General features: G+C 35.8%; 4 protein-coding genes across 9 annotated transcripts; 2 read left to right on the forward strand and 2 right to left on the reverse strand.

Moving 5' to 3' along the window:
• Positions 1 to 521: 521 nt before the first annotated feature.
• LOC115999603 (RHOMBOID-like protein 2) lies at positions 522 to 2388 on the reverse strand. The gene is made up of 5 exons (XM_031239443.1): positions 1989 to 2388; positions 1715 to 1878; positions 1368 to 1603; positions 1123 to 1249; positions 522 to 719 (listed from the first exon to the last, which is right to left on the reverse strand). The coding sequence occupies exons 1-5, from the start codon at positions 2386 to 2388 to the stop codon at positions 522 to 524; spliced, it is 1125 nt and encodes a 374-aa protein (XP_031095303.1).
• Positions 2389 to 7501: 5113 nt separating this feature from the next.
• Positions 7502 to 13718, forward strand: LOC116000056 (homeobox-leucine zipper protein ANTHOCYANINLESS 2-like). 6 transcript variants are annotated; one of them, XM_031240067.1, is made up of 10 exons: positions 7502 to 7760; positions 7865 to 7907; positions 9192 to 9412; positions 9496 to 9613; positions 9716 to 10405; positions 10486 to 10587; positions 10678 to 10890; positions 12071 to 12245; positions 12366 to 12724; positions 12838 to 13718. In XM_031240067.1, the coding sequence occupies exons 3-10, from the start codon at positions 9201 to 9203 to the stop codon at positions 13234 to 13236; spliced, it is 2268 nt and encodes a 755-aa protein (XP_031095927.1). In that variant the 5' UTR covers positions 7502 to 7760; positions 7865 to 7907; positions 9192 to 9200; the 3' UTR covers positions 13237 to 13718. The 6 variants fall into 6 exon arrangements, with proteins under 6 accessions (XP_031095927.1, XP_031095928.1, XP_031095924.1 ...); XM_031240064.1 differs by lacking the exons at positions 7502 to 7760; positions 7865 to 7907 and adding an exon at positions 8648 to 9061 and having other exon boundaries at positions 12838 to 13254; positions 13346 to 13718; XM_031240066.1 differs by lacking the exons at positions 7502 to 7760; positions 7865 to 7907 and adding an exon at positions 8648 to 9061 and having other exon boundaries at positions 12838 to 13254; positions 13383 to 13718.
• A 3738-nt stretch (positions 13719 to 17456) lies between these two features.
• On the forward strand, positions 17457 to 21102 carry LOC115997918 (E3 ubiquitin-protein ligase XBAT33-like). The gene is made up of 10 exons (XM_031237339.1): positions 17457 to 17678; positions 17765 to 17824; positions 18112 to 18183; positions 18309 to 18496; positions 18802 to 18962; positions 19050 to 19108; positions 19235 to 19281; positions 19380 to 19523; positions 19761 to 19855; positions 20195 to 21102. The coding sequence occupies exons 1-10, from the start codon at positions 17502 to 17504 to the stop codon at positions 20734 to 20736; spliced, it is 1545 nt and encodes a 514-aa protein (XP_031093199.1). The 5' UTR covers positions 17457 to 17501; the 3' UTR covers positions 20737 to 21102.
• Positions 21103 to 21456: 354 nt separating this feature from the next.
• On the reverse strand, positions 21457 to 22936 carry LOC115999900 (CEN-like protein 1). The gene is made up of 4 exons (XM_031239846.1): positions 22645 to 22936; positions 22455 to 22516; positions 22330 to 22370; positions 21457 to 22070 (listed from the first exon to the last, which is right to left on the reverse strand). The coding sequence occupies exons 1-4, from the start codon at positions 22843 to 22845 to the stop codon at positions 21853 to 21855; spliced, it is 522 nt and encodes a 173-aa protein (XP_031095706.1). The 5' UTR covers positions 22846 to 22936; the 3' UTR covers positions 21457 to 21852.
• Between the last annotated feature and the right edge of the window lie 1453 nt (positions 22937 to 24389).

Consider the following 24389-nt stretch of genomic DNA (forward strand, 5'->3'; position numbering starts at 1 on the left):
ATAGTTATGGGAACCCTAAAATGTAATCAAAATTATTAGTGATCAGAAGAGTTTAAAAAATAGAAAGTTTATGTTCACACATGCATGCATTTTGATACAAGTAGTACAAGAGGAAAAAATGATCTTAATACGCGATTTTGAGACTAATTAAAACCAAACAAACTAATAAGTTCTTTTAAAAAAAATAAATTAACTATAGTGAAACATATCAACAAATAAAAAATAAAAAGTTCAGGCATTCGTATCATATATATCATATATAGCATCCAGCAACACGTGCACGTACTCTGATAATACTTACATGTTTCATGCATGCGTCAACTAATTTCACGCCATAACATGCATGATCGAGCTAAAAGCCTGCAGGCTTAGTAGGTGATTCATGCAAACCTCCCCTTCATCCATCGAATCCCTCCCTTCAACCATATATAAATATACAATAATCTTAAACTTGTCCATTCAATCTTAAATCAATTATCAATCAATTAATTTAAATAATAGCTCGATCTGCCTGAGTCAAGCTAGCTAGCAATGGCGGGAAACTCAAACTCAAAGAGAATGGTTGTTTGGGTGGCGTTGGCCGTGATGATGGCGGCCACGACACTAGAGTTCCCGGCGGCCAACTCCCAGGTTGACAGTTGCAGCGCCTCACTAGGGAACCTGAACGTGTGCGCTCCGTTCGTGATGCCGGGCGCCGTGACCACCGCCCCCAGCGCCGACTGTTGCAGCATCCTACAAAGCATCGATCACGACTGCATCTGCAACACCCTCCGCGTCGCCGCTCGCATTCCCTCTCAGTGCAACATACCCTCCATCACTTGCTCCGGTCAGTCAACTAACCAACTAACTAATTCTCCCATTTCATTCTTTATTTCCCTTACCACGTTTATTCCTCGATGCAGCAAACTAACGCCCGACCGGCCGGACCGTACGTTATGGATCGGAGGAACTGAAGGAAGTTTAATTTGATCGAGTTCGGTGTCATTTCAAGTGTAATAATGTTAATTTCTTCGATCAATTCAATAACAGAACATGTTTGTTCAATTTCCATACAAAATTTCACTACTTAAACATTCGAATGAATTAACAAAATCAAAAAGCAATTGGTAACTACAAAGTTACAAATTCAACTATATAAAGTTTCAACACGTCCATTTTGGAGGATGGGATACAGTTCAAGTAGTGACACCAAGGGCAATGATCATGACCATTCACACCTCTGAACAGCAAAACCAGTCCTAATGCAAACCTGGATTATTCAATCATTTAATTAACCAAACTGTTAATGCAATAAACTGCAAAACAATGTTATCACAGTAATGGAGGAAATTAGTTAAACGACAGAATTGAAACTGTAAACTACTCACCCTGCAATCAGTAGGGTGAGAGAAACAAAGCGCAACGCATATTGGTGAGCTTTGTATTTTGATACAAAACCCGTACTACTTCCTGTCCAACCAAACCTAGGACACGGCAGCAGAATAAAACCCAGGAGAAACCCCGTCAAGAACCCACCAATATTGCCAAAATTATCGATCCTCGGCAGGATTCCTATTCCCAGATTCCCGGCAAGTAACACCACGAATGAGACTAATACAGCAACCTATTCACACAAATCCACGATATACTGAGTCCGCATTGCAACGTGGACCCTACTGAATGTTCACAGTTTGAATAGAGAAAGCAGACAGTTTGAAAATGTGTCGAGATTTACCTTATTGGGACAGATGGACCAGTTTGTGATAAGCTCGGACAAGAGAGCACCCAGAAAGCCAAACACAGCCCCGGAGGAACGGACAGAGATACTCCCCCGAATGAACAAAGACGAGAGTATATTCCCACCAAATCCCGACAATAAGTAGATAACTGCAGTACAGACTACCAAAGCCAAAACCAAAACCAAAGCAAAAGCAAAAGCAACATTCATTAACTAAACAATAGGCGTTACGTTCCAATATCAATATTGAATGAGAAGGAATTGAAGTTACCAAATCCGCGTTGCTTTTCAAGACAAATGCCAATAAGGAGAAGAGTGGGCATATTCGCGACGAGGTGAATAATGCCGGCATGTAACCACATACTTGTTACAAGCCTCCATCCTTGGCCTTCATGCACGGTTTTGTACCACTTAGTAGCCCCCAACTTATCTAATGTTGAAGAAGAAGGACCAAACAGAGGATTCTCATGGTCGGGCTCAAAAGAGAAGCGTCCAAGAAACCTCGGGACACAACCCGACTCATGGCTGGGACAATTGTTGAAGTACATGGTAACAACGAACATGACAACATTTGCAGCAACGATGAGAGGTACAAACCAACGGCGTCCAGTGTTTGGATGTCCAACCGCCGCCCTAACAGCAGAACTACTGCTTCCCCTGTTATTTGGCATGTTCTCTCTAAAGTCTGTTAGATCTAAATATAGTTTAAGGATACTGAATAATAATCTACTTAATTGTGCTCAGATGAGATTTGATTTAATGAAGAGGTGAACGAGCACTGTGTATGAAGAGATAGGGATGCAGAGGAGTTTGTAGAAACAAAGACTCTAAATGGACCTGAAATTGCGAAGACTGCGTTCTTTCTACTTCATCTCACATGTAGAAGCGGATTGGCTCCACCTGTAACTTAAACCCATTTTTCCCTGAGGTTAGTTATGCCAGGGACAAGATCCCATGGCCATTTACATACTGAACGTGGACGTAACATAATTTGCAGCAATTGAACTAGGCTGTTTTCAATGGGCTTCCAGCAGCTTTTTCCACTAGAATTGAGCCCACTAACCTGTTATACGTGGGCTGATATTTCTAAATTTATAAATCAATAGCCTTTAAGCTTTTCTGACACCATTTATGAGCAATATTTATACTTACAGCATTTCAATTTATTATGCTTAATTGTCAATCCGTACAGCATTAAGTATTTTCTGGTCACTGTTTTATATGGAGTACTTTGTTTAATTGCTTAATTGTTTCATCTTTGTACTTGGCAGGAAATCGGATACGGAGTATTATATCACTCGATGGGTTTGAAAATACGGAAAAATAAAAAACAAGGAGAAAATGTTTGAATTTCAGAAAAGATATTTTATCTTATGGTGTTTTGTTTGAAATTATAAAATATGTTACGTAGTATTTTTCTTTCAATCATGCTAAGTATTTTTTAGTGACTTCATTTCTCATTAGTAGTCAAACGCGGAAAGATCTATAAGATGATTTTTGAAAATCTTGTCAACATTCAAAGCATAATTTTTTTAAAATAAAATTATAGATGTAATTACTAATTGGATTGCATTTTTTTATAACGAGAAAAATTCACAATCATTAGTCGAGAGTGTGCATTGGGTAAATTTCATTTGGGCACGTTCACAAAACCGCATAGATTAACAATATGTATTTTGCGTAAATTAAAGGGCAAATGACGATTTTAGTCAAATAGTTATACTTAAATTGTAGACTCAATCCATGAATTATTAATCTATACAAAATTTCCCTTTTAATAATGTTGAGAGTGATAGTTTCAATCCATTACATATAGATTTTGTTAACAATATCAATCTATTTAGAATTTTCAAATTATCAAAGCACAAATTGGTCCTTTTTTTTTTTTTTTGCAAAATTTCTCCAGATTCCCTCCATACGCATTCATATATACACTATACTTATGCAAAACCTTCACTAAATATTGTATTGATTGGGAATCTAAGAATAAAAAATGACAAACTATAGATTACTTATGATTGAAATTACACTGAATTGAAACTTTAATATGTCAGTTTATTACAAATTTTCATTTTATTGTATGTAAAATGTAAATTATTCATTTTGATATCTTGTTGAGTTTAGACCTTAATGGGTAATATATGCAATTTAGTGATTTTAATATGCTAATTAGTTGTGTATATATGATTATATTAAAGGTGAATGCAATTAATTACTATTTCAATCGAAACAATATTTAATTTGTATGTAATTATGTATTATTATTATATTTCATTGGAGATGCAATCTTTTATGTTTTCATGGAAATGGTTACAACATTGTAGGTATTTAAAAAGAAATTTTATGTAATCTTATCGAATATTACTTTCGATTACAAAGGAAAAAAATAACCTGCATTTTATTTTTCTATATCAGTAGAATGCATCGTGTAGTCCACATTTGCATGGAAGATTAAAAATAAAGATAATATTAAGCATAATTCGGATTTTTTTATGTACATACCATCATTAGATAGTGATTGTGAATTTTCATCTTAATCCAAAATTAAAACTACACAATTCATTGATTTTGTTAGTCATATTGGAAAATGAATGGGGAGATTATTCAAGTTTCTTTCCCTAATTAGAGTGGAAAGTGGTGGGTGACATGGTTTTGAATGTTGGAGCATTTGATTCAGCAAATTCATTTAATGAAATTTCCAAACATTACCTTATTGTCTCCCCAATTCATTTTTCACATTTGCCCACCCACCTTTAAATCAACCAATGATTGTTAATGAACTGGTGGTGAAATTAATCTCCCCAACCCCAAAGCATGAGTTCAAAATGTAATTAATTATCCCACACACAGACAACTCAATTGGTCACACAAGTTAAATTTGAAAAGAAATTGCAACTAATTGGACCCGAAATGGTGGATGAGTGGGCTGAATACCATTTTCGTATTAAAATGTTATAAGTTCGATTATTTTCAATACCATCTCAGGCAAGTCTGTCGCATTATATTTGCCTAATGTAATTTACTTACCATTTGTGATTTACATACTATTACACATAAGCAACATTATTTACCCAATGCATACATTTAGATAGCGAGCCCAAAATACAGTTAATTAAATGATATAATATAGTTCATTTGCTACACACACACATATATATACACACCCACTTATTTATTTATTTATGAGTAATCATAATTAAAATCCATAACACTTCAATTGTATCAAATTTGTATTCAATTAATTTGAGTATCATAACTTTTTACATTTATCCGCTACTTATGAATTAAGTGATATATATTACCACAAATTGGTAACCTAAAATTAGATCATATTTGATAACAAAATTTGGTACGTGACACGTTTTATCAATCCAAAATACCAACTCCATTGCAACGTGCATGCACCTGTATCATGATTAAAAGGAATGGTTTTAATTGCCCGAGATTGAATTACCAAACACATCATTATTCAATTGAGGATATCCATTAACCATGTAACTTGATCCTTTTACATTTTGGCCAAATATCAATGTGTTTTTTATTTGGAAAATAATAAAATGAAAAAAAAATAGTAAGTGAAAGATTTTAACGTGTTTGATTTGAGTAGGTAAGAGATCATATTTTTATTTGTTAAAAACAAATACAAGATTTTACTTTAAATTACACATATATATATATTTGAGTCGTGTTTTTGCTGCAGTAAAGATTGAAGATATCACATGTAAAATAATCTCAATTCAGATTTTTGTATTCCAACTTTAATTTTTGCATGACTTTTAGGCGTTATGAAACCGTAACTTTATTTTATGTTTGACTCTTATTAAATTTGGACACCCATAAAGTATTTTCACATTTAATGAAGTAATCCTTGATTATTTCAATACACTAATTAAGTCGATCGGTAATTCAGGAGTGAATTAATGTCAATCTAATTGAAATTACGTGAATTAAAAAGTTAGAGCATCAATAAATGAAAAAATAATCATCACACCACAACACAATTAAGAGGTTGATTAAATTTTGATAAAACAATAGATGGTTGTAATTTATGTTTTAATTTTGGTGTTTTTTTGTCTTGGTTTGGGAATCATATGTTAATGGTCGTGTGTACCCTTTTAATATCACACAACTATGAATTGACAGTGACTCACAAGTCAACAACGTTGACAATTGACACGCCAGCCCATGAGTCAGAGCTCCAGAATCGGGCGGACAGATCGAACGCTGATCTAGGAACGGGTAATTCCGTCAAACTGTAAAAAAAACTACTCTTATATAAATACTATTAAATCACAGTAAAATTAGTTAATGACTTTGTGATTTAATAACACGAAATATTTTTATCAAATAGGAAGTTATGAGTTCGTCCCCGATATTACATTGTAACTAAAATAGTAGTATTAAAAAAAAAATCACGATGAGATTGAAATGATAAAATTATATGCCAAAGTTGAGAATTGAAAGTTAGTAAATTGATCTTACAATTTAATAAGTTGACAACTTACCTACAATTTAATGAGTTCAAATTTACCAATAATAACAAATTGAATGGGATTATTATTATTTAATTACTATTTTCCAATTCAATTACTAATAATGGTAGATTGGACCAAAGGTTAATAATAACATTTGTTTATATACATATAGAGTTCATTTCAATCACTAATGATAACATAGGGGACCTAAAGTAGAAAAAATAAAGATAAAATATGGAACAAACTAACAAAATTGGTATACTGAAATTATTCATGTTTAGTCACAAAAATTTCCCATTGTTCATTTGTAGTCATTAAATTATTAGCGTTTAATGAAAGCAGTAAAGACAAATTAATGATAATTAACTTTATAATGAGAACGAATTAGAACACAATTGTAAAAAGTGACATGCATTACAACTTTATATGAGAGAATAAAAGTGAAATCTTTTTTTTTTTAATACTACTAACTTTATGAGAATGCAGTATCTGTTCATAACTACTTTCTGAACCTATTGGTCAGTATTGTCTCCGCTGAACGAACCCACCACCTCCTATATAAAGAAAATGGTTTGATGCCACTGGACTACAAGATCATTGGCAAAGTGAAATCTTAATATTTACCACTAAATAAATTATTGTTTTACTCATAGTACACATTTGTACAATGATCACCATTTTTGTTTTGTAAATTAAAATTAAATAAATTGTAATATTGCATAAACTTGTTGTTGATAGTTATCGATTTCATTCAAAATTTTAATTAAGAAAAAAGGGTATAATGATAACAAAGTTTCACCATTAAAACAAATGAATCATAACGATTAATGAAACTCGTGAATATTAATTATTAAAGGAGATGGATGGATTCTCGGGGTTATAATATTATTTTATGGTTCTAATTATATTGATATAATCACATATAATATGTCTAATTAGATCATGTACCGTACCGGGCAATGCGTGAATTGTAATACTAAATCTGATTTTACCGATTTTGATTATATTGGTACAATCACAATCATGTACTATAAAGACATGGTGCGATCTGTAATACTGAATCGACATGACTAAATCTTATTATCATTATATTCAACAATACGATTAATGATACGAAAAATAATCGTGTCGATTATCGGAAAAAAATCTTAAAATTATAATAACCATATAGGGAGATGTTATGTATTTGTTGTGGACCCAGGGACCTGCCCCCAGTTTCCTCTGTACACACCTCTATATACTCTATATAGCACGGCACCACCACCATTTATTTTTTCTTCCTCCATCATTCTTCCTTTATAAAACTATGATGATAATCACAATTTGCAGCGTTTTGGAGAGGAAAAAAAAACGATCGTAGATTGAACTCTCTCAAGATATAGAGAGATAGAGATAGAGAGAGATAGAGATAGAGAGAGAGAGGATTCTCTCAGAATTCAGTGTTTTTCTTTACTGCCATTTTTTTTTTTCTTGAGGATTTCGATTCGTTCCAGGAATCGAGACACAGAGAAAAGAAAAGAAATCCTCTCACTCCCCCACTTTGACTAACGTGCGCCGTTGCAGACACAGTAAGTCAGCTCGCAATCTGCTGATATGAGCTTCATTTTCTCCTCTTTTTTTTTTTTTTTGAAAAATAAATTTTATTTTAATCTCCATTTTTCTCTCTCTTCAGATCCCGACATCAGCATCTGGGTGGAGAGACTTCCCTCGCAAAGGTCCACAAATCTGAACTTTTGTATTTACCCACACGATAATAATATAATATTCTAAAAAAGCTTTATTTTGTTTTAACTTTTAGTGGCTATATATATGCCATTTAAAAAAAAATTGCTTCTTTATCCGTACAAAAGTATATTTTTGGGGGTTATGATCTCATTGACAGAGAACTGAGTGAAAGGAGTTTCAATCTTGATTCTGGAAAGAGTCAACACAGTTGACAGGGGTGATCTTTTGATTTTCTTCACAGTGTTTTTGCTATTTTCAATTTTATTTTTTTGTTGTTGCTAATGTAGTACATTTTCCTTTTTGTAAGGTTAATGAAAAGCCAATCTTTTTTATGTTGTTTTTCACTTTTTTGGCTTTTCACTTTCTGGGTGGTTTCCTTTGAGCCATCTTTTAAACCCCCCTTTCGCTTTCCGCTTTATGGGGACTTTCTTCGCCATGACAGATTGACAGCTATTAGCGGTCAAACCCATGCCATCTGATTGAACGGGGCTAGGGTTTTTATTTTATAGATTGACAGAGAGAGAGAGAGAGAAGGGGGAGAGAGAGATAAGTGCAATAAGGGGTCTTGGTTGGCTTGTACCAACCCATTTGGTTGTTCATAAATTTTGTGGGTTTGGGTTGGTGGAGTGGCGAAGTTCATTGGGTTCCAAGGCGGTGTGGAGTTGTAAAAATCTTTAAAATCACTGAATGCTGTGTGCCCATGCGGCCATTAATATGAAAAAAGGTTTGCCTTTTATGGTCTGGAGATTAGCGTAATCTGGACAGCGAGAAAGTTGTTCAAATTCCATCCGTTTTCTCTGAAATCTTGATTCTAGAGAGAGAAAGAGAGAGAGAGAGCTTGGTTTGAGCTTGGGTTAAGGAAAGTTTAGATTTTTAGTTGATTGAGAGAGAGAGAGAGAGAGGTTTGAGGTTTTGGGTGTTTATGATGACGACTTTTGGAGGGTCTATAGGTAGTAGTGGTAGTGGTATAGTAGGCGGCGGCGGTAGCGGCGGCGGCGGCGGTGGCGGTGGCGGTGGCGGTGCAAGAATGGTGGCTGATAGTCGTCCATATAGTAGCATGACAACTCAGCCACAAATGGTTGCCCCACCTATGGTCCAGCCGCCCCGCTCTATGTTCAATACCCCTCCGCTCTCTCTTGCTCTTGTATGAATCAATCAATTCATTTTCTTCCCCAAAACCCTTTCTCATAAAAATCAAATCTTTTTCCATTTCTTGATTTAATCACTCTTCATTTATTTCTAACATTTCTGGGCTTTGATTGCCTTGCATGCAGAAACCCAAAATGGAGGGCCTTGGTGAGCTGGGAATGATAGGCGAAAACTTTGATCCCGGCTCAATGGGGAGAGCTAGGGAAGATGAATATGAAAGCCGGTCCGGGAGTGAGAACTTTGAAGGCGCTTCTGGGGATGATCAAGATAATACCCCGGGAGATAAATCCTCCAAAAGAAAGAAATACCATCGCCACACTCCTTATCAAATTCAAGAACTTGAATCGTAAGCTATGATATTTTTTCTTTTATTCTTTATGTGTTGTTGTCTGGAAACTTCTATTAACAGTTGTTTTACTGTTGTTACAGTGCTTTCAAGGAGAATCCTCATCCGGATGAGAAGTCAAGATTGGAACTTGGGAGGAGATTGAACTTGGAAAGCAAGCAGGTTAAATTCTGGTTCCAGAATAGGAGAACCCAAATGAAGGTATATATGATAGGAGTTTTTTTTTTTTTTTTTTTGCATTGAATTTCGTATTTCTTATTTCTTGTGTATAGTATGCTGAGTTTGTGTGTTTTACTGAATCAGACACAGTTAGAGAGGCACGAGAATGCGATTCTGAAACAGGAAAACGATAAGCTGCGAATAGAGAACATTGCGATGAAAGAAGCTATGAGCACCCCAATTTGCAACCAGTGTGGCGGGCAGGCGATACTAGGCGAAGTTCATGTCGAGGAGCATCATTTAAGGATTGAGAATGCTAGGCTGAGGGATGAGCTGAATAGGATCTGTGTGCTTGCGAATAAGTTTCTGGGAAAGCCGTTCTCTTCTTTCCCTGGTGCAATGGCACCACCTGCAATGGCGAATTCCGGGTTGGAATTGGCCGTGGGAAGGAACAGCTTTGGCGGGTTGAACCCAGTGGATAGTTCGTTGCCGCTAGGACTTGATTTTGGCAATGGGATTTCGAGTGGTATGCCATTGATGCCCTCGAGGGCTACTCCAAATATGAGTGGGGTAGAGGCAACTTATGATAAATCAGTGTTTATGGAGCTTGCGTTTACTGCCATGAATGAGCTGCTGAAGCTCGCTGAAATCGGGGAGCCTCTATGGTACCGAAGCTTGGATGGATTCGCGGAAGCGTTGAATCTTGAGGAATATGATAGGACATTTCATTCTTGTCTTGGGATGAGGCCAGCTAACTTCATAACTGAAGCTACTAGGGCGAGTGGCACCGTAATTTTCAATAGCATGGCCCTTGTGGAAACCTTAATGGATGCGGTAAATTGAGTTTTATCTTTCATTTGAATGTCTATCGTTTTCTTAGACTAATTCCATAGGATATATTTTCCTCGTTGCAGAATCGGTGGGCAGAAATGTTTACTGGCCTTGTGGGAAGAGCCTCGATCATTGATGTAATTTCGAGCAACTCTAGTGGAAGCAGAAACGGTTTCTTGCAATTGGTATGCACTTTCGTTATCTTTCAATAGATACCTAGTGTCGTTCTTCTATTGTCTATCCCGAAAACTATAGCTTGAAATAATCGTTTGCAGATGCACGGTGAACTGCAAATTCTTTCTCCATTGGTCCCCCTTCACCATGTGAAATTCCTTCGGTTCTGCAAGCAGCATGCCGAGGGTGTCTGGGCGATCGTTGATGTTTCGGTCGACATGATCCGAGAAGGCACACAACCGCACGAATTTCCCAGCTGCAGAATTCTTCCTTCCGGGTGCATTGTGCAAGATATGCCAAACGGTTATTCCAAGGTAATTCGTAACTACAAAATTCATGTCTTCTGATTTCAGCTGCATAATAAGATCCTCCATGATTTCCTCGAATTTGTTTAGTTCGTTTTAATTCCTTAATCTGCTTGTGGTAATTAAGGTTTTTATCCTAATCAAAGACATTTTCTTGTCTGTGAAAACACATAGGACTATACTATCGCCTTTTAGAGTATGGACCGACCCTCTTGACCTTTGTTTTTTTTTTTTTTTTTGGGCGAGTGGAGTCAAACTTGCTGTGAATTCAGATATATAAGAATCTGAACCTTCTGTTATTATTTTATTGATGGAGATGCCACTTTAGCATTTAAAATTGGCCGATCAGCGCATTCCAATGTTTGGGTTTTTTAGTGTCTGACTTATATATTCTATTGAGCACTGCCAGACTGAAGATGTGTAAATCGAGGGCATCCAAACTACAATATTAGTATAAGAATACACTTGTATTTCTGCATCTCCAATAAATAAATTGTTGGGGTTTTTGGTTGAAAGGTAAAAGCCTCGGAACCGTCACCTTTTTCCCTCCACAAGCTTTCTGTGCAGTGCTTCTGTTCTTGCAAAACCCTGCGCATATGCAGGATTTGTTTGCTAACCACGAGGCTTCGTGACCTGGATATATACAATCTTATAATGTGCTCTCTTTCATCATCCCACAAATGCCGCCGTCTTGTTTTCTGTCTATTTTGGTCTGCAATTTAAATATTACTCCGTATTTATCCTATGAAGACAGGATTGAAGTTTCTATTATCTCTTTGATCCCAGAGATTGCAAAATGAACAACGGGATGTATTTTGAAACTTGTTCCTATCTTGTTATCTTCTTCCCTCCTTTAACTCAAAGTGTGTAAACTGTTAAAACCATTAATTACCACTGTAATTGTTTCCATTCTTTTGCTCCTACGTGATATTGTTGTATTATTGCTGTTATTATTATTATTTTTATCATCATCATCATTGCAACACTAGCAAGTCACCTGAACGTGTCAATCTAGAACATAAATCGTGTTTTAAAAAATAATTAAGTTCAATCTTTGATTTAGGTTCTTTGGCTAGGTTTCTCCACAAAAATACGTATTCTTAATATGTTTTATTAAATAATTGATGTTGTGCTTAATATTTCATGTTTCTTGTCATCATACAATTCTCCATAATATGTTCTATTTCAGGTTATATGGATTCAGCATATGGAATATGATGACAGTACTGTCCACAATTTCTTCCGACCGTTGATTAGGTCCGGTATGGGCTTTGGAGCGCAAAGGTGGCTTGCGACCCTTCAGAGGCAGTGCGAGTGCTTGGCAGTTATCATGTCTTCGTCTATGCCTAGTACAGACAATTCAGGTCTTTCTCGTCAATTTTGTTTTAATCTTAATGTCTTTTTTCTATTAGAAAGTTTTATTGTGATAATTAGCTTCGAAAGTTTGGTGGTTTGGAATCTAATGAAGTTGAACTTTGTCACAGGTGTTAGTCATGCTGGTCGGAGAAGTATTGCGTCATTGGCACAACGGATGACCCGCAGCTTCTGTGCTGTGGTTTGTGGAAACATTTACAAATGGGAGCCAATCCAAACGGGGAATGGGGACGATGCTGCGAGGTTGAACATGCGTAAGAGCATTGGTGAACCAGGAGAGCCCCCGGGTGTGGTCTTGAGTGCCACAAAGACCATTTGGCTGCCAATTTCACGGCAGCATTTGTTTGATTTCCTAAGGAGTGAAGAAACGAGGAACCAATGGGATGTCTTATCCAACGGCACTTTGCAACAGATGATCCACATTTCTAAGGGCCAGGATACTGCCAACCAAATATCTCTATATCGAAACGTAAGCAACTGTCTTAAATTGTTGTAACAGAGTCAATAGTACTAAAAAAAAAAAAAGTAAAACGATGCATGATTTCCTTAATCCCGCTAATTTTCTTTGGCTTTTACTTGCAGACTGCTTCTGCTAGCATGAACCAGAACAGCATGCTCATTTTGCAAGAATCGTGTAATGACATATCGGGCTCCCTCATCGCATACGCTTCAGTTGGGGCACCCGAAATGACAATGGTGATGAACGGAGGGGATTCTTCCTGCGTAGCTCTCCTGCCATCCGGATTCTCTATCGTTCCCGATTGTTTTAATAACTCGGGCTGGCCTGACGATCCCAAAGGAACCCTCCCCAAAGAAGGGGGCCTGGGCAACAACAGCACCGGAGCTCTACTCACTGTCGGTTTCCAAATGCTAGTGAGTAGCCTCCCCGGTGCCAAGCTCACGATGGAGTCTGTCGAGACTGTAAACGCACTCATCTCCCGGATGGTTATGGACATCAAAGCCGCCTTCCATTGCAACTGACAAACCCCAACGCCCCCCGTGAGTAACATTCCCTGCCCCGCCACACATTTTCTAGCTTTTTTATTTTTCGGTTTTTTTTTTTTTGGTTAAAGAACCTTTTACATATCAGATGGTCATATTGATATTATGATAATATAAACACCAAGAATGCATATTAGGAGCGTGAGATTGAGACGAAAGTTGATAGCACAGAGGGTTTTGAGTCAAGAACGAACCGAAGTGGATCCTCGTACGGTGTTTTTGAGGTATTTTTAAGGTAAAATACGGCTTGGCATCATCAAAACTAGAGGGTGGTGGTTCGGGTATTGACTCAGTTGATCCGCAAAGACAAACAACTCTTTGTAACTATTTTTATTTTTGTTTTGGTGTTGTCAGTAGTAGTAGTAGTGACAAGGAATTCTTTTTGTCTTTCTGCTGCTTCTTGAATTTCTTTTGTTCAATTACTCTTTTATCAATACAAAAATGCGTGGTTTGTGGGTTTATATCTTGCTTTCATTTTTTTATTATTTATTTATTTTTTTTTTTTTTGACGAGAGACACTCACCTTCACTATATGAGGGTGTGTATTGACTATTGAGTAAATCATACTTCAATTAGGTTTTGTTTATAGTTGAGCAGTTTAAATCAAGAAAGTTAAAGTTACTAGGATGTTTTTGTTAGAAGTTGAATTTGTAATATTGTGATTATCAAGTTAACCATTTTTGTTAATTTAAATTGTGTGTAACATACATTTTTTAATGTTTATCAAATCATGATACATGTTCTAAAATACGAATATTATTTTTCTCATTTGATATCATACTTTTTATGATTATGGATAAAATAGGAATGTGTCATTTTGATTTTTGAGAGTGATAATCGGATAAGAATTTTTCTGTTTGGAGTAACTTTCATTTAATGAAAAGAATTGATTTTGAAATTAAATTTTGAAATGGCAGAAATAAGGTCCATGGCCTATTTAGTTGAGGAAATCGTTATGCTGGGCCTCAAAAAGTTTTGGGCACTTGACCTCCAAATGCGACCCCAAAGCCCAATTTGATATTTTTAGAAGGATTGTGTTCTAACTCAATCCATAGGACTAGAGTTCACCTTATGTTGTGACTTTTCTATGTGTGGGCTCTGAGTCTCTGACGGCTCCTACCCGACTATTTTCTGTTCGTTTGCTTCGAGAGGCACAAGAGCTGATTAAGGAGAATTGTCACTTATGGAAATCGAATTTAAATTTATCCAGGAATTCTTCTATATAAAGAATCTTCTTTGCCATTTGAACTACCCCTTTGGGTTATAAAACTAGATAATAATCTATTAATATTCAAGTATAGATAAATTATTTATTGAACAATATGCCAAGCAGACAAAACAATTATCTATATTGCGTGCACGCACAAGCTTGTACTAGGTTGGGTTTGTCCGGCTTCATTCGTCATGGAAATGACTTGATTTGATGAGGGTTGAGGGAGTAGTGTATTCTTTCGATCTCAATCAATAATTGAGATTGAGTCGCACCGAAAGGTATGTTCGAGTTTATGAAGCATGATTTTTGTACTAATTTATTAACACTTTCTCGATTAAGTCCGTCGCATAGGATTTTCTTAATACGGTTTACCTCGTTCATGTTGTTTGTGAACTATTACATATGAACGAATTTACCCACTGCACACTCTCAAATACTGATGGTAAGTTTCATTTTCATCTAAAAAAGGATAGAGGTTGAGTATTAGAGTTTTGATACTTGAATTAACATCTTGTTTATTGCATACAAACAAAATACTTTGCGGTAGAATTTTCATTATACTCATGAAGGCAAGACAATTGATACTTTTTAGGTTCATCATATTATGAATTATCATTATGTTGCAAATATCGTTACACAATTTTCTGTCTACTAGTTGGATATTTTTGTTAACAAATTTAAAATATTTGATCCATATAATTTAAATTATTAATTTGTGGTGGATATACGCGCGCAAATGAAACATATCAACTTTTGTTGATGACTTCATCTAAAATATATTTAATGTTCATTGGTTCAACCATCTTTTCTTCCACTTGTTAAATTAGGTACATAAGTTCGTGTTAAGTACGTTAGGAATTTTAGTTGGGAACAAAGCAATATTTATTAATCACTGAAAACAAATAAAAGAATTTTTAGACATATAAAAGCGTGAGAATATTTTTTTCATTGATATTAATAATGGCTTTCCAATAAGAGCCAATAGTCTCATAAGGATGTCTTATATTAAAAAATTATGACCTAAATTTTCTTCCAAGTAAGCGATAAACTTTGTAGATGCGACCTTTGTTAAATCTATACTAATTTAATATTGATGAAAATATTGAAAAAAGAGGGCTTTTCTCATTCATTGTCTCAATGTGCTTAGTTTGTGAAGTTGAAAAAAAATCATCAATGGTATTTATGTCGTGACTCGTGAATGACTTACCAATGCAGAGTATAATGGCAATTTTGTAAATGTACCATAGGTTTATGTAACGGAGTATATATAAAAATGATGCTAGTAATCCTAAATATATTATAATCACAATTAATAAAAAAAATGTATTTCGCTCTAATGTACGTAAGCACACTACTGAATATTGTAAATCTTATATTCTTCTTTCATTTTCTATCTTTGTTCTTGATTTCTTGATCTCATTTTCTCAACAGTATCAGTGTTTTTGTGGTGACAATATGCTTGGACTGTGGAGTTAAGAAAGACAAAATCCACACCCAAGAAAAAAGAAGGAATAAAGAGTTGTGAAAAAAGACAAATGCAATAACACTTGATGATCAACTATAAAATAAGGGAAGTTTGAAGGGCCTAAGGAATGAAGACAAGCACATAAACTAAAGTTAAAGAAAGGTAAAGTTGCCTAGGCATTGCCCATCATGTTGCCCCCTTTTTTCCTCACTTTGCTTTCCCAAAGCTACACATTCTGCAATTTTATATTATTTTTTAGCCAACCAAATTCCATGGTGTTATACACCTTCCCAAATAATAAATAATACCTAAATGAGAAAGGGAAGACCATCCTCCTTTTTTTGACATTCATTTTCTTAAACTTTGTAGAAACTTAGTTCAATAGGTTGGCATGGTCCAATCTCATTGGCACTTAGTTGTTTCAGGGTAATCTTTTCATTTTTGATATACAAAATTCTCAAATTAAATGAGAAGATTTTCAGTATTTTCTATCAAAAATAAAAACAATATAATATTTTAGTCATATTAAGCGGTTGAATAAAGAAAGAAATCAAAGAAGTGATTTCTTTTAAAAGTATCATCATTTCCTTTTTTAAACATAACGATAGTGATGCATATAAGTCATTAAAATTATTCTCTATATCTCACATTAAAGTTATTAGTTATATGTTATTGACCTTCTTAATGACAATTCTTCCAAAATGGTATGAATTTGATTTTTGGTGCTCCTAATATGTAACATATAGTTTGAGATCAGTGCGATGCCTTGTCCTTAAATGGAGTAATATTCCTTTACCTAATCTTTGATGTGCCATAAATTTCTTTCTTTATTCATAATTATTGTGCCTAACAATTTGTTGGTTCAAAATATGTTACCAAAATTTTCTTTTTACTTTTTATTATTATTATTATTATTATTATTCCCTTCATCCCATTTTTTGTGTTAGTTCGGTTAATGGGATTCGACTGAACTTATTTACAACTTAATTTTTCATGATATTAAGTTTAGAACTAGTATCTAAAATTTATATATTTAGAAACTATATTAAAAGTACTATTAAACACAAAAAGTTACATTTAAAAATTATAAGAAAATGATAATAGAAATATACAAAGAATAAAGAGTTTATTTGATCAATGAATAATATGTATGACAGATAAAATGGAACATATGAAATATTATTTTAGATGAAGTGAAAAACCTGTTACCAACCTTTGAAGGTGTGTATTAAGATAAATTTCATTTTTATGTAATAACTCATAAGAAAGATAACTGCAATAAAAAATCATGTTTCATTTTACATTTACTTGATTAACCTTTTCGAGGCTTGTTTTATCCTATTTGTTTGTATGACAGTTGACCAGATTTTCATTGTTAACTTGGGTTGGGTCTTCACTTACAAAACCCCACTTGGCCACTTCCAATCAAAGGTACATATAAAATACAAAGACACAATTTTTATGTATTTACTATTTACATACACTCCGTATATCGGTATATGTAGATTCTGATAGAGAAATTTGAGCTATTTTTCCATAGAGAGGGAGAGGGAGAGAGAGGGGAAGATGGGGAACTCCTTTGGTTGCTCTGCGTCCGGAGAGAGATTGGTGTCGGCGGCGAGAGACGGCGACTATGTAGAAGCCAAGATGTTGCTGGATTGCAATCCATGTTTGGCAAAGTACTCAACTTTCGGTGGTCTAAACTCTCCTCTTCATTTTGCAGCCGCTAAGGGGCATAATGAGGTACTGCCCTTTTCTTTCCCTTCATTTCAGTGCCATAAAGTTTTGTTCTTTTTTCATCTGATTGATTTGTGGGAATTGTGTTTTAGATTGTGGCATTGTTGCTTGAGAATGGAGCTGATGTGAATTCCAGGAATTACTGTGGGCAGGTATGTGATTTGGGTCTTGTTTTGATGGTTGATCAGTGCCATTTCTTGAGCTAATAATGCCTGGTGATTGTTCTTTTGGTGGGAGATCAGCTCCAATTCTGATTTGAGATTCTTGAAATTGATGGGTGTTTGATATGAACTGGATTCTTTATTTAATTTTTTTTTTAAATTTTATAATTTGGGTGACTAGGGAAACCCGCACTTCTAACTCTAGCTAGTAAAGGACGACGATTAGGTAAATCAGCTTAGGTTTCCGTAGCTGATGATTCTTGAATTGTTTTTGTCAGACTGCATTGATGCAAGCATGTCGGTATGGCCACTGGGAAGTTGTTCAAACTCTTCTTCTCTTTAGATGCAATGTGAGTTTGCTAAGAATTTTGAGAAATTAAATTCTGATCTTCTAGTGATGATCATTTTTTAACAAAATTTTTCCTTAAGAATTGGTTGGTATGTGAGGCAAAATCATATCGTGATGCCCTTTCAGGTTACGAGAGCTGACTATCTCAGTGGGAGGACTGCTCTCCATTTTGCGGCAATGCATGGACATGTTAGGTGTATGAGGTTAGTGGTGGCCGATTTTGTTCCGAGTGCCCCTTTGGAATCTCTAACCGGTGAAACCAACACTGATAATGGACGAGGCAGTTCACAATCAAAAACCAAGCACGAACAAGGGTAAGCGGTTTGTTTTTACTTCATTGGTTGGGATGCACAACATAGGGATACAATTTTAGATTTCCTTTGCATGGTATTTAGTGGGTATAAGTTACGTTGAACGTGTAAATTATATTATAGCAATTTAGTGACACTAGACATGTATGTATAATTCAAGAGAATCATCGTGTGCAGTAAAGATGTGCTCAAGGAGTGTTTCTTTGTCATGAATATGATAAAAGAACTAATCTAGTTTTTACTCCGTACAAGATTTGGTTTCCTTGGATCTAGTCCTTCGTTTATGTATTTGCTTTATTCCATTGCAGTGGTCTGTCGAGGTTTGTAAATAAATCTGCTGATGGTGGTATTACTGCTCTTCATATGGCTGCATTGAATGGATATTTCGATTGTGTCCAGCTCCTACTTGATCTTAACGCAGATATATCAGCTGTTACTTTTCACTATGGATCATCCATGGATCTAATAGGCACGTTATTCTTTAAGGATTCATGTAAATATTTGTTTGTTATCACTATGATCCTAACTTGACGTTCTGGACCACATCGTTTTCTAGGATCTGGAAGCACTCCTTTGCATTATGCTGCGTGCGGGGGTAATCTTAAATGCTGTCAGGTAATGATTGTAGTGAGAAGGGAACCGAAAATAACTATCTATAATAGAAGAGAAACTTATATTTTCCACGATTTATTTGGAATTCAATTCTCCGGTTGATGTAAAACGATATTACTTGGTTTACAGATGCTCATCGCAAAAGGTGCTAGTCGGTTGACACTGAACTGCAATGGGTAATGCTTAGTTTCCTCTTCTAGATTCTAAGCATTCGAGGAAAATTGTTGAACAGTTACTAGTACATCTGCTCAATAAATATGTCTGCTTTTTCCAGATTGATTCCTCTTGATGTTGCTAGGATTTGGGGGCGTCATTGGCTCGAGCCGTTTCTTGATCCAAATTCTGATTCCATAATTCCGGCATTTCCACCCTCGAATTATTTATCGTTGCCCCTCCTGAGTGTCCTTAACATCGCAAGGTACCTAGCATTTGCTCTTGAAAGTAACAAAATATAATGCAGTTTGTTGTTTAGTTGCTAACTATGTGTAATTTAGACTAGAATTCACAGTTTTTTTTACTAGCAAATCAATCCGTAAACTTTTTACATGTATATTGTGAGGTATAATGAGATTGCTCTTTGAGTATTTAGTAAAGCATAACATTACAATGATATTTATAACTGGAAACGAGTAGTGACTATTTTGATTCACTGCAGAGAGTACGGGTTGCAGTCCTCAGCAACAACCCCTTCTGGTGATGTCGATACGTGTGCTGTCTGCCTGGAGAGAGCGTGTTCAGTTGCTGCAGAAGGTCCGTTTTTTCATTTTTCAATGTCTTCACTTTTGCATTAATCGTAATTTTACAAATCAAAGCCCAATCTGCTTCCATACATTACTGATTTTGACTTGTTAAGAGTCCCACATTGAAAATATAAGACAGAACATATGGGTTTATAAAGGCATGGGTTAATCTAACTAATTTATTGGATTCAGTCTTTTAGTGTGATTTGGCCCAGCTACATTCAATCATTGTTGGAAGCTTATATACGGATTCACATAAATCATTTTAATAATTCGAAAATGTAAGGGAGGGCAATTTTTTTTTTTCTTCTTCTTTTTGATGCATATGTTTTCGAGAATATACTTTCAGGCTGTGGACACGCACTTTGCGTAAGATGTGCTCTCTACCTTTGCTCCACGAGCAATGTCCAATCTGAACTGTCGGGTCTTTCTGGCTCGATTCCCTGCCCCCTCTGCAGACATGGCATTGTCTCTTTTGTCAAACTGCCCGGTTCTGCAGCGAAGGAAATTAAACTACATGTATCTCTGAGCTTATGTACCCCGTGCATGCTACATTCTCGAGATCAAGAAAAGTCCATGCCTGCAGCGAGCGGGCAGGAAATTAGGAAGAACCGTGTTGCTTCTGTATCTTCAGAAATGCTGTGTCCCGTGACCTGCAGCCCCTTTCCTTCGGTTGCAATCCCTCTGTGCACGTGCAATGAGGGGCCATGCCCGACATTTGAGCCAGGAGAAAACGGAAGCCAGGAAGAGTCTCCTAACCGGGGAGAATCCACGTCGGAGGAGCAAGAAAAGATGGGCGTGAGATTGGAGAAAACCACGTGTTCGAACATGTTTTGGGGCAGGAGGAGTTGCAGTAGGGAAAACCAGTGTAATGCCGAGATAAATGTTTGACTTGACTTGGCAAAACATCTCTAGAGACGAAGTTTTGTCGCCCTATGGCTTCGAGATTTGACACCTTCAATCTCAGATGGTGATGTCGAGAAAATCTTGAATTTTTTTTTTCCCCAGTTGTTGCCCGGGCATTGCGACGCTTCAACCCCGTCCAGCATTTCTTGTTGCAGCTGGAACTGTAAAGAATTTACAACCTCGAATGCATTTCTTGAGTAGTCTTACATTAGTTGTTGATGATTACATGTAGAGGCCCCTTTTATTAGTCTCAAAATGTTTCTGCAGTTTGTATTCCTTAAATTCCTGTTTTTTTTAAAGCTCTGTGAGCTGACAGACATACCAATGAATATATGAATCATTTGTTAGTCCTTTTTTTTTTTTTTTTCATTATCAACAATGATGGGTTGATTAACTGCAGAACTAGAGACTTGATTTACAAGATAGAAACATGGAGTCCTCGGGATGATTGGCCCGTTAGATGATCCAGATTCACCTTGTAAGGTGAACCGTAATTCAGAATAAACAATTTATATACTGAATGTCCGTAACGGGATGTTTATAAGTTACATATTAAATATATTCAATAAGTAAATTGTGAAAATTCAGTATGTAAATGGATACTGGTCCATGGTATAACTATTGTTAGACGACCGGAGACCCTAGTGATTGAAGTGAATCGATTAGACAATGAGTGGTTATCGATAAAAGATTATGAGAAGCAAATTAATAAAACAACAAAAACATTATACTAAAATTTTCAGCCCAGAACAGTAGTACAAACAAACGTACCCAAAAAATAAACATAAAACAAACTAACTGTGCCGTTATGACGGCAATCATCACAGCAACCCAACAGAAGACGACACGTACCCACCCTCACACATCTGAAGTCTAAAGAAGTCCTATCTGCAGAAAACCTAAGACTTGTGATGGGACCCCCCAAACAGTTACCCTAACACATCGTCAAGTATAATAACCGTAGGAACACATGTCAATTCCTGATTAGTCAGTGACCTCGTTTCCTGGGACGCACACACTTTTCTTCGGTTATCTCCGTTATTTAACTAACAGTAGTCCGTTGTAAACTCCACCCACCGGAGCTTCGGATCGGAATTTCATCTATCTTCTCCGGGCGGCGGTTTCTCGCTGCGCGTTAAAGTACACGGCGGCGACCGGCGTCCCCAACCCCTGTTCTTCGCAGAAGCCGCGCGTGTTGAACCTGTCCCTTGACGGTGGGGCCCGCACCGAATGCCTCGCCCGTTGCTTGAACAGTAAAAACACGTAACGGTGTATCCCAATCACCGGCTTCGGCGCTTCATACCTCACAATTTCCCTCCCTGCATCCATATTTTTGCATTATATATATAAATTCATACTTAGCTGTGTTAGTTTTGTCTCTGAACATTAAGCTATAATTTGAATTTTTGAACCTATAAAAAAGGAAAATGAAAATGAATTCTAATAAAAACTACTTCATTTTTGAGATCGAGATACAACTTTACTAAACATAAGACACTGTAACGAGCTAGTAAAAAAAGCTTGTTGTGAGAGATGCAGTTTTACTAAACATAGGATACTGTAACGAGTAATACGTACCGAAAGATGCATCAGTGGTGCCAGGAATATCAGTGACAATCCTGCAAGAAACAAAACACCATTACTCCATACATACATTATTAGGTTAAGATTAAAACTAAACATAAGACGACTATGATACAAACCAGTGAAGATGTTCCCTCAAGTATGGATCACTAGGCCCGGGAGCATCCGGATCAGTCATGATCTTTTCTTCCAAAAAAAAAAACATAAAAACAAGAATTGAAAACCCAGAAATAACCATCATTCTTGTTTAGATTTTACCATAATGTTCAACTTTTCACATATAAAATTCCTTAATTTGTGGAGACTTACAAGAGTGTAAGCAGCTCTCAAATCATCGCCGCCGATCTCAACGCGAGGTTTAGCAGCAATGAGCGCCGGCATGAGTTCATGGCCGTTGAACACTTGGCGGTTACTGTTGTATGTAACGGTCATTCTCACACTGGGGGTGAAGTTATCCACAACTTCCCCAATCACTCTCCCGACAGTAAGTGGCTCTAAAACCCTCGACATTAATTAATTACTGGTACTATAATATATACTAGGTTTTTTGAAGCCCTAAAATGGTGGGTTTGGGTAGCAGAAAACTAGTGTTGTTGCTGGATGAGTTGCAGAACCAATAGGGGAGAGTTTAATGTATATATAGATGATTGATAGGGTACTATAATACTCGTGGGCTTGGCTTACAAGTTTAAAGATATTCGGAGAATACTTTGGAAGTGCCACATATAAAGGTCGTATATGCCCGCACAATCAACAAAAATAAATTTTCTTGACAACAAAAAAAAAAAAGAAAGACAATTTTAGGTTTGATAAGTTACCCATAACTACTTATCGGCAAATTATTCTGTACACCGAGTAGAAGGTGGACCCGAGTCCAAAATAGACAATTTACATACTAAATGTTTACAATTTTTGGAAGAAATGTTTACAATTTATATACTAAATGTTTACAATTTACATATTGAATGCTCACAATTTGAATTAACTGTGACAAGTCTAACTTATTGCAAGGTGGATCCGGGTCCATGGTATAACTATTGTAACTTATCGGTCTTCGTTTTAAGTTTAATTTATTGAAAAGTTCATATTTCCTATTTGAATGTAGGCTTCGGGTAAAATTCACTTTATAAGCATTGAGTGAAATTCGCTTTAGTAGGTTGAGAAAGTAGCTATGAACAGATACTACATTATAACAGAGTCAGCAGTACTCAAAAAAAAAAATTAACAAAAGACTATAAGAAGATAAACTATGCTATGTTGTCCATAGCTTATTGCCTCAAATCAGCACGTCCAAACTTGAGGTTTGAATAAGTTTCAACTTCGAAGTGATGTGTTTTGTTAACTATATGATCGTGTCGGATGGGGGATGGTGGAATCACTAGTGAGATTGGGGCGGCAGATGATCAAGCTTCCCCCTTAGCTTGTCTTTAGTGGTGGCTTAGCTTAGATGGCAAGTTTTATTTTTTTTTCTTTTTTTTCTTTTGATGAAAAAGTTTATATGTTACGCAAAAACGTGCATGTGTGGACAGTGTCCGTCATATGGGTTGGATTAATATAGGATGTAATACTTATACTGACAAGTGTAATACTAAATCAGGAATAAAATGTTTATGAGAAAATATAATAATTTTTAAGAGAAATGTACATTTTTTATTAAAAAAATATTACATTTTTCTTTAAAGTGCAACATTACTAAGAAAAAATATAATACTTTTGATGAAAAAAAGTAATATTTTTACATCAAAATATAAAAGTATTACATTTGTCCTCAAAAGTATTATTTTTTCCATATAAGTAACAAAACATTTTATTTTTGATTTAGTATTATATTTATTAGTATAAGTAATACATTTATATATTGAGTAAATGCCAGTGGATGTCCTCCGACTTTGATGGCACCGCCACTTTAGTACTCAACTTTTAAATTAACCACTTTTAGTCCTCCGACTTTGATAGCACTGCCACTTTTAGTCCTCAACTTTTAAATCAACCACTTTTAGTCTTCTTACTTTTTGTTTCTAGCCACCTATGGTCCTTCTTTTACAATTGAACAT

Source organism: Ipomoea triloba, chromosome 12 (assembly GCF_003576645.1).
Source record: "Ipomoea triloba cultivar NCNSP0323 chromosome 12, ASM357664v1".
NCBI classification, from domain to species: domain Eukaryota; kingdom Viridiplantae; phylum Streptophyta; class Magnoliopsida; order Solanales; family Convolvulaceae; genus Ipomoea; species Ipomoea triloba.